This window comes from Moschus berezovskii, chromosome 23, assembly GCF_049115385.1.
Source record: "Moschus berezovskii isolate FMDL1 chromosome 23, NW_MosBer_1.0, whole genome shotgun sequence".
Taxonomy (NCBI): domain Eukaryota; kingdom Metazoa; phylum Chordata; class Mammalia; order Artiodactyla; family Moschidae; genus Moschus; species Moschus berezovskii.
In genome coordinates this window covers 41,272,757-41,283,016 of record NC_142482.1, presented here as the reverse complement: position 1 = coordinate 41,283,016, position 10,260 = coordinate 41,272,757, and the positions used below count along the sequence as shown (strand labels likewise).

Here is a 10,260-nt window from a genome sequence, read left to right as displayed (position 1 = left end):
CCTCTGCCATGAGGTTTGTGGGAATTAGATATATGTTATTTATGTGAGAAACTCAGCAATTCCAAGTGGTCAATGCTTGTTACATAAATCATCTATTCAAAATTTTGGCTGATACTATTGAGCAGTGGTTAGAAACTTTTGCTGAATGGATGGGGGTTCTTAGGATGGTTGAGAGGTAAAGCATTTTTATCCTTAGAGGAACGTGAGCCTCACTTCCATTATCCTTCTTGGGACCTGGGGCTTCCAGGAGATTAACAGAAGTGTTTGCGACTTCCAATATATTTATAATCATCTCAAAATAAAAGAATTTTTAAGTTACTTACTTAAAAAAAAGCATTGTATTTAAAATGGCAGATTATTCTCCAGAAAGTTGGTGGCTATTACTTTCTGCCCTCACCTGGAGTATGAGAGACTTCTATACCAGACTGACACCTAGACTGGTACCTCCATTCCTTTGAACTTAGGCCAATCTGATAAATGCAGAATGCAACTTTTCTTGTTTCTACCTCTTTGATTATTGGCAAGGGAGAACACTGTATCCTACCACAGATGCCATTTGGTTTACTGTCTGGTGCCCAAGTTTCTCTTGGGCTGCTTAGTTTTTCTTACTGACTTATAAACATGTGAAAACACTTAATGTATAGTGAACATATTATTGTGCAAAAATGTTTCCCTTCCTCGGGCCCAATTTCCTACTAACTCTCTTAGAGAGATCACATGTGATCCAGTCTTTGATTTTTTTTTAAGCTCAAATAATAATATTAGGAATAGTATTTGGAATATCCATGTCATGCGTCTTTGCATTGACTGTACTGAGATGTCTGGGGGACTACGTCTGCACCTAGATATGGCTATCCACTCAGAAAAAATAGACAATAGTCTTGAAGGAGTGTGGAGTGCTTGCCCTCACCTTTTCGTAATTCTGCAAGAATTTATGTGAGTCCCAGGTCCTCATCGCACTAGTGAGCGCTGAGTGCTCACGGGGGTGTGTGTAGGTGAGGATGTGGTTTGAATTCTATGTCCTCTTGCCCTACCACGCCCTAGAAATCCTTGCCACCCTGCGATTGGCCTACATAGGTTTGGGCCAGTCCCTGGCAGAGTATCAAAAGGTTACTGGGTGCCCAACAACCTCAGACTCTCAGACCAGTGATCTGAAGATACTATCATGACTGTACAGTTAAGGGCCTCTTTTTTTTCCCTCCTTTTCCTAGCCGGCTTTGTGCAAACAAATTCCAGTCTAGACAAGGTGAGTGACTTCCAGAGAGGGTGGGACAGGGTTCAAAGATGGAGTCTTGGGTCCTGCTCCAAGATTCCACCCTCGTCCCTTCTTGTAAGGCTCTGACCTCTGCTTCCTCCCTCTAAACCTTTCTTCGCGTCTCCTCAAATCTTCTTCACTTCTATGGTGTTTCTTGAGCTGAATATGGGTAGGGACAAGAGAACCTTTTTACTGTGGTCCTTTCTCCCCTTCTTCTCCAGGTAGAGGTTGCCTGGACATCCCTCTAGCCACCCATCAGTATGCATCAGAGTTGGGTCTGAGGCATGGGCTGTACACTACATCGGAGAGAGTGGGGATCAGGGTTGGAGGAAAGTTTGAGTTCAGTCATCTCAGACACAGCTAAGCAGGAAACATATGAAGAGGTGGAAAAACGAATGTGGAAGTTTTAGGGATGGATAAAATCGGAGTTATCAGAGAAACATAAAACATATGGAAAAAAATAATTGGAGGCCAAAACAATTCGATTTGAAGTTAGAAGTCTTGAATTCTGGTCTCAGTTCTATTTCCAATTCATGACTTATTGATAAAATTTTAAAAGTTGCCTTATTGATAAAAATGTATGTATGGCAATGGCAGGGGTAGTTTAGGAAAGAACAACAATAAACTAGAAGACCCAGAAGCAGAAAACAATCAAAAGTTAGGGGCAAGCAAACTCTCATTCACATAATCAGTTATCATTTTTGGCCTTAGACAAGTCACTTCACCTCCATTAGTCTCTGCTTTCTCACCATAAATGTGTGTATAAGAGGATCTACCCACTTGTTCACCCAGTTATGGGGTCGGGGGGAGTGGTGGTGAGCAAAAATTATCGTGCATATGATGTGGTCTATAAATGCAACTCTAGGAAGATCTTCCTTCCTCTTGATTAGATAACCTCTTGAGTCATTTCCCTTATTTTTGAAAGTTGATACAGTGTTTAAGCTATCCAGTGCTGGCTCCTTGGGTATGGAGACCCGTGGCTGTAGAACTTGCTTAATAAAGGCTGAGTCTGGAGATATTTGAGACAGATCATACAGACTTAAATAAATGTGAAATAACAATGAATATCAGGAGTAAGCTGGACTGGACCTAGAGGAGTCTTCAAGATCAGAGTCTAAAGCCATGCATTCTGGTACCCAACAAGATTTTCAGGAATTTTCATCACAGTAGCAAAGGCAGGAAAAAGGCAAGTTCTTAAAAATGTTTAGCTGGGAACCGGGCATAATGGAGACAGGAATGGATACTCTGATATAATGTTCTCTTTATATATGTCTCAGTTTTGCTGGTGTTTATTTGTGTGTGCATTTAGGGAAAGGTGCAAAAGCCTGCATAGAGAAAATGCCTCTCTCCCCAAGAGTAAAAGCTAAGTAGCTAAGTGTGCTAGGGATAGAATCAGTGGTAGAGTTTGGTTTGGTTTTGTGTTGGATCACTCCTTTAGGTGGAGCAGATGGTGTCTGACTAAAATCTTTTATAGTCCTTGCATTTCCAGGGAGTCTAGTTTAATCCTAGTTTAATATGAACCTTTCTTGTTAGATTATGTCCTTCCCTCCTTTCTCTGGTCAGTACCTCTCTGCCTTTTTCTGACTGGGTGGTTTGGATGTTAACTTTCTTTTCATACTTTGGGATTTTACATTCCCTATATTCCAGAAGCCATTTATAGCAGCTTCCCTGATATAGGGAAGGAAATCAGGATGTGCTGGTGAACCCTGTGGAGTCAGCACATTTTGGGTACTGCATGGACCCTGCATGGATAAAAACAGAGGAGAGATAAGATGAGATCTGCCTGTAGAGGAATTTAACCTAAGGACAGGCAATGAAAATTTCATGCTGAACTTATTTCTATTATGTGGAACTTTGCTCAAATATGTTCCATAGATTGGATAAGGATTAAGGTAGATGGAGCTGGTGGTGAAGGTAGGTATTAGATAGCTAGAGCATGACGGGTAAGGAGTTGGGCGTGTAATAAGTTGGATGCTGCCAGACACAGTTTAGTGTCCTGCTTACTGATGGATTTTTGAGCTCTCCATCTCTTTTCCTGGCAGCTACAAAAAGTTAGAATTTCATAGTATTGGCTTACAAGACCACCATATGAGTAAGAGTGCATTGAGAGAAAACTACTCAAGGTAGGAGTAATATTAGATTCTAGAATGTTAACCTGGAAGCCTTTCAGGATCTAATAGGAATCTAGACAAATGTCTTCATTTTTACCAGTGGGGAAACTAAGGGCCAAGGATGAGAACTTCCCAGGATCATAAGGAACTCTAACAATAGAGCAAGCTTCAATTCCCAGGTAGAGCTCTTTCCACTCCACCATGCTGATGAGTGGGGGAGGAAGTCAGAAGACCTAGGGAAAGTTAAAGAAGTAATAAGGCTATCCTGAAATACTTGGGAAATTATAAACCTTCCCTTCACTGAGGGAGTCCAGGCAAGATGCCTTCAACCAGAGACAAGGTGTAGGTTCATTTTCAGAGAAGCAAGAAAGGGAGTATGTTTTTCAGTTTGACTCTACTTACTTCCAGGCCATCCCATTCCAGCTCATGAATCTCTGCTTTTTTCCATTCATCCAAGCAGTTCCTGGTATTTTACCTCTGCAAAGATAATAAACAGACTTGACTGCCTGTTCCTCAAAAAGACCATTGCCTTTCAAGTCACAAGACCTAGTTTCAATCTTGTCATTGACACATTAGATGACTCGTATTTGTTTTCTGGATCTCAGTTAATATATGTATTGTTCTTGGAGTGGTCTGAAAGATTATACTGACATTAGGAATTATTTATTACTAAAATTATGATTTTTTCAAATCTTTCAGATGGATTGCTACAAAGATGTGAAAGGCACCATCTATGATTATGACGCTTTCACTCTTAATGGAAAGGAACACATTCAGTTCAAGCAGTATGCGGGCAAACATGTCCTTTTTGTCAATGTGGCCACCTATTGTGGTCTGACAGCTCAATATCCTGGTAAGAGTTCATAACCAAATCTCCTTGGGACTAATTTTCCAGCTTGTAATATTTTAAGTCATATTGGTATTATATTCTAATTTTAATTCTATATATCAAAATAAATACTCATGATCAAGTGACTTTATTCCCTAATGTCAGGAGTCAGCAAACTATGGTCCACAGGGCAAATCCAGTCAGCCTAATTTTGTAAATAGAGTTTTATTGAACACAGCCATGACCATTCATTTGCAGATTGTCTGTGGTTGATATGCTGCAAGGCAGAGTTGAGTAGTATGAGTGTTGGTGCCAGAGGCCATCTGAAATGACTAATCTGGACCTTCACAGAAAGCGTTTGCTGACCCCTTCCTACGTACCGCCTCTGCTTTGCTCCTGAGACTTCCAGGAGAACCAATAGTGTATTTGAGAGCTAGCAGCCTCTCTGAAGATTCAAGTCTTCTTGTCAAATACAGGAGGTAGGATTGATGTTTTTGAGACTTTTCCAGATAACTTACAAAGACAGGGAAAGGAAAAAGGGCTTTATACCTGGAGCACATTTGACTGGACTGAGGGCTAGAGAGGAGACTGTAAGAGAGGCTAACGCTTCCTCTCCAACCTCAACACCTCCTTTAGGTGTAGATTTTTCCCCTCTCTGTGCATTATTCAGGGTAGAATGTTATCTTTCTCATATCTTAGGCCATATTGATTGAAAGCCAATAAATAATGAACAGGACCAGTTTTTATCAGAAATAGATGCCTTTCTTAAATTTGAACTAATAAGAACTTCATTTTTAAGTTTTTCATTATTATATTTTGAATAGGTACTGAACTAAACTGAACTATATTCACAAGGCTCAAAATTAAAGGAATAAAAAAGTTTAGAGTAAAAAGTCTTTTCATCTCTTTCCCTTCCCTTCTGATGACCAGTATTATTGTGTTTACAAAATACATATGTATTCTTTTCTTTTACTTTTCTACCAATTGATGACATATAATAAATGATGATGATGACAGTCACTCAGTCATGTCTGACTCTTTTTGACTCATGGACTGTACCTGCCAGGCTCCCCAGTCAATGGGATTCTCCAGGCAAGAATACTGGAGTGGGTTGCCATTTCCTTCTCTAAACAAGTAATAAATACAACCTGCCAATTTGCCTTTTTAAATTAATAAGATACCTTGGAGTTCGGATCATTTCCTCCCACTGTTTTAAGACTGAATAATATTCTATTGGACCATACTTCATTTTGCCAGTTTATAGGGATTTTAAAAATCAATTTATTCAGTTCCAACTCTGTATGTAATAGGTGCGAGAACTGGGGAATAGTTTCTCAAGAACTGGAAGACAGGTTTCCTAATTAATAGTCTGTTTCCTAGAGGAGTTATTATCTATAGTGACTAAAGACAAGAGGTGGGGAGGATGTGGGGAAAAGTACTCAGGAACCATGTGAAATTGGAAAGCAATCTTATATTGCAGAAAATATAAATAAAAGGACTCAGAGGAGATATCAGTTGATGCTGTTGCCTGAGCAGACTGTTCAGTTAGGGACTGGTTAGTGTTTGTTATGGAACTGAAGATGTCTGGCTCACAAAGGGTGAAAAAGATGATTATAAAAGTCTGGGGAAGCAAACTGAAAAACTTGGGGAAGAAGGCAATTGGAAGCTTGTGTTTTGGTATATCAGTGAGGGTTTTTAGGTAGATGCATCTTTAACATCCTGAAGATTGTTAAAGAACACTAGAAAGCTCAACTTGAAATTTCTCTGGTTCTTACCCCCACTCCACCTAGGGTGAACTAGCTTGTGAAGAGAAGTCCATTCTCATTGTGCGTGTCTTTTCCTTTAAAAAAAAAAAAAAGATTCTATCTACCAATTAACCAATCAGGGAAGGCAAACTGATGGTCAGTGATGTTTAAATGTGGTTTTGTTTAAAATTAAAATTAAATTAAAATTTTCATTTTTAAGTTGTGATACATAAAGACAAAATATAAAATTTACCATCTTAACCATTTTTAAGAAGACTGTTCAGCAGTGTTAAAAATATTCATTGTTGTGAAACAAATCTCTAGAACTTTTCTATCTTGCAAAACTGAAACTCTGTATCCATTAAATAACAGCTCCCCTTTCTCCTTTCCCCCAGCCTTTGGTAACCACTCTTCTACCTTCTGTTTCTATAAATCTGACTACTTTAGATACCACATGTATTTGTCTTGCCTGCTATATTTGTCTTTTCATGACTAGTTTATTTCCCTTAGCATAAAGATTAATTCATGTTGTAGCATGTGACAAAATTTCCTTCCATTTTAAGACTGAATAGTATTCCATTGTATATGGATATACCACATTTTGTTTATGGATTCATCCATCAATGGACATTCGGGTTGCTTTCACCTCTTGATTTTTATGTATAGTGCTCCTATGAACATGGGTGTGCAAATATCTCTTTGAGACTCTGTTTTCAGTTCTTATGCATATATGCCCAGAATTGGGACTGCTGCTTTATGGTAGTTCTATTTTTAATTGTTTAAGAAACCTCCTAATTATTTTCCATAATAGTTATACCATTTTACAATCCCACCAGCAATGATCTGGTGAGCTTTAGTAAAATAAAGATGACTGGGGAGCCACCTCAGAATAATGTAACCAGAAGAACTTCTGGAAAGGAATCTGGGCGTCCCTATTTTTAAGGAAAAATCCCATCTGATTCTGATGTGCTGCAGATTTGGGAAATACTGCACTATATATAACAAAGGGTTTTTGCATACATGTCTGGAGTTCTAGTTATCTCATTTCAGCCCTGCCATGAACAGTCTTTCTGACTTAGATATTTTTCCCCTTTTCCTGGACCTCTGTTTTTTCCTCTGTAAAATGGATATTTTCAAGGATCACTTTGTCTGTATACACAAGGCAGGCTCTCTGGCCAGGCCACCACATTGTCCATTCTCTACCCATAGAACTGAATTCACTACAGGAGGAACTGAAGCCCTTTGGCCTAGTTGTGCTGGGATTTCCCTGTAACCAATTCGGAAAACAAGAACCAGGAGAAAACTCAGAAATTCTTCCAGGACTGAAGTAAGTGCCTGCTTAATACCCTATAGAGGTCTATCTCTGTCTACCTTTCCTCCATTTCCAGAGGCACTTCCATGTTGGGGACTTCCAGGATGGGCAGTGGGTTAATAGGTTTGGGGCATCTACTAACTGATTTTAACTTTGGCCTCCACTGATGTGAGTCTGGCAGTGTCAGAGAGACTCTCCCCTTTCCTGGGAAGTGAGACCTGGATGGATGGTGGAGGAGTGGGAGCACAGAAATAGCTCCTGGTGTTGCTGGTACAGAAACAATACAGATGGGAGACAGTGACAGCTTGTGGAATAGAGAAAAATAAAGTGTCAGGGAGCCCAAAGTTTAACAATGGTCTTATTTTCCCTTCCCAGCCCTGTTTTCTATATCTCCACATCTGTTTCCCCTTTTTTGTAACCTCAAATCCTAGTACCCTATTATAATTTTCTCTCGTATATTCTGGAGCTTCCTGGGAACATTATGGTTCATTGCAGGTATGTCCGTCCAGGAGGAGGATACGTACCTAATTTCCAGCTGTTTGAGAAAGGGGATGTGAATGGTGAAACAGAGCAGAAAGTCTTCACCTTCTTAAAGGTGAGTTAATTACTGACCTAAGCTTCTTCCTCCTTAATATTCCTAACGTAGAGTTGGTGTGGTAGAAATGGACGCAAGGGCTCCTGCCTGGAGGAGGGGTTGGACTCTTTGGAAGAGATCTCCTTATAAGCATAGGGACTAGGGTTAAATTTGTTAGTATGTGTGATGCTCTGGCTTTGTGGTACAAAGCATTATGTAGACTGCAATCTTTCACTGGGACCACTCTCTTTTGTTCATTGACATTCATTCATTCAAGGAACATTTGTTGAGTGCCTGCTATCTATAAGGCAGTTTGCTAAACAATAAGGGTATAAAAATGAACAGATGCAGTCCCTGTTCCTTGATGAGTTCATACTGGAGAACACACACACAAAAAAAATGGCAGATGTAATACAATGCAATAAGTGCCTTTTATGAAACACTGGCTCTTAGATACAGAGAACGTAAGAGCTGAGAAGGGCCCTTAAAGATCATCAGAGTTCAGTGTTCTTAAATGCTGCCAAGGTTGACCCATGTTGAGATTTTTATATATATGCTCAGTAAACTGTAAAAACAGGGCAATGTAAGGAGGGTTTCATAAACATCAACTGATTTACAGAGCTGCCCTCTATTCTAAGATTAGGACACATATGTAATTTATTCTTATAATTATCTTTAAAACTAAATGAAGTAATAGTGTTTTAAAATGTTTCTCTTATTTTTCAAAACAAAATATTGGAACTCCATTTTGGCCCCCAAAAGGTATTTTCAAAAGATGACTGGCCCATGGAGCATCAAGATCTAGGAAACCACATTCTAATCTATTCCCTTTGCAGAAAAGGAAATTGAAAGCTAGAGAGATGACATATCTCATTCATAGGAATAAAATTTTGTGATGGGGTCACAGGGAGAAACAGAAAGAAGGAATAGACTTTTGCTATAATATCTACAACTTTCTTGGTAGTTAGCATGGTTGTGATTCAGAGAATATATTAAGAATCATAGGAAATGAAAATATCTCAACATAAGAGGAAGTGGATTATCTGTGGGTGAAAATAGCCTGGATCATCCATGAGCAGAAATGATTCCATCATTTCTCTTTTTAATCTCTCTGCTGCAGCAATCCTGTCCTCACCCTTCTGAGATTATGGGCTCAATCAAACATATATCCTGGGAACCCATCATGGTCCATGACATCCGCTGGAATTTTGAAAAGTTCCTGGTGGGACCTGATGGCGTCCCTGTCATGCGCTGGTTTCATCGGACTCCAGTCAGTACAGTCAAGTCAGATATTCTGGCATACATGAAACAGTTCAAAACCAAATAAGAAGATCTACCTGGGGGCAGGAGCCATCCTGCTTCTTTACCTGAAGACCTGTTTAAAAAAAAAATCTTTTCTCTACGTTCTCTTCCTAAATGCCCTCCACTTGACTAAATCACCTCTATAGTGCCAAAATTCCCACTCTCTATCAAGTAGATTTATGTTCAGAAGGCTACTCCTATTTCCCTCTGCAGGAGTATGTGGGTAAGAGAAAAGAATGAAAACCCTAAACCCTCAGCTATCTGTTACAAGTTTAATAAAGCATATATATATATATATATATCCCTAGGGGAGGGCATGGCAACCCACTCCAGTATTCTTACCTGGAGAATCCCCATGGACAGAGGAGCCTGGCAGGTTGCAGTCTATGGAGTCGCAAAGAGTCAGATATGACTGAGTGACTAAGCACAGTATATATGTATAGATATATATATCTACACACACACACACATATATATATATATCAAAGGAAAGTCATTCATCCATGAGGATAGGTCAATTTGCCATGATATCCTGAAAAAGAATGTTCCTATATATTCTGAGTCTTCCTTCTCTCTCTACCCTAAATGTGTAGAATTGACAATGTAGTGGATAGCCATACAATTCAAGTTCTACTTCATAACATTTGTCTTCCCCTAGAAGAAACATGTAAAGTCAATTTCCAAATATTTTCAGATCAGTCTTTTTCCATGACACTCCACCCATCCCTGCCTCCACTGATCTGTCACTCTTTTGTAGGAGCCCTAGATAGAGTGGGAGCAAGAAATCGACTCACATGAAGCGAAGAGTATCTCCATGATGGTGGCAGTCAGAGTCTCTTTCTAATTCATACCCTACAAAAACTTTCCTATGTCTGATCTTGGGCAGAGCATCCTTTGAAAGATAGGCTTTCCCTTCTCAACCCTAGAACCCTAAGCTTCAGAACCAGCCCTGCAACTATCTCCAATAAAATGTTTCCTACAGCATCTGGAATCACTGTGGTGGTTTTCAAATCCTATCCGGAGCTCAAACTCATTTTCTCTCTCTCGTTTTCCTCACTGTGACTGTCACAGATGGTGTATTGACTAAATACCTGGACCCTTTGGATAGAAGATTTACCTTCCTAGATCCTTG

At 39.5% G+C, this 10,260-nt stretch overlaps 1 protein-coding gene across 1 annotated transcript; it reads left to right on the top strand.

Annotated features, from left to right (window-relative positions):
- Positions 1 to 1,165: 1,165 nt before the first annotated feature.
- On the top strand, positions 1,166 to 9,153 carry GPX5 (glutathione peroxidase 5). Its single transcript, XM_055407167.1, has 5 exons — positions 1,166 to 1,246; positions 4,066 to 4,219; positions 7,150 to 7,267; positions 7,748 to 7,847; positions 8,947 to 9,153. The coding sequence occupies exons 1-5, from the start codon at positions 1,166 to 1,168 to the stop codon at positions 9,151 to 9,153; spliced, it is 660 nt and encodes a 219-aa protein (XP_055263142.1).
- The last annotated feature ends 1,107 nt before the right edge of the window (positions 9,154 to 10,260 follow it).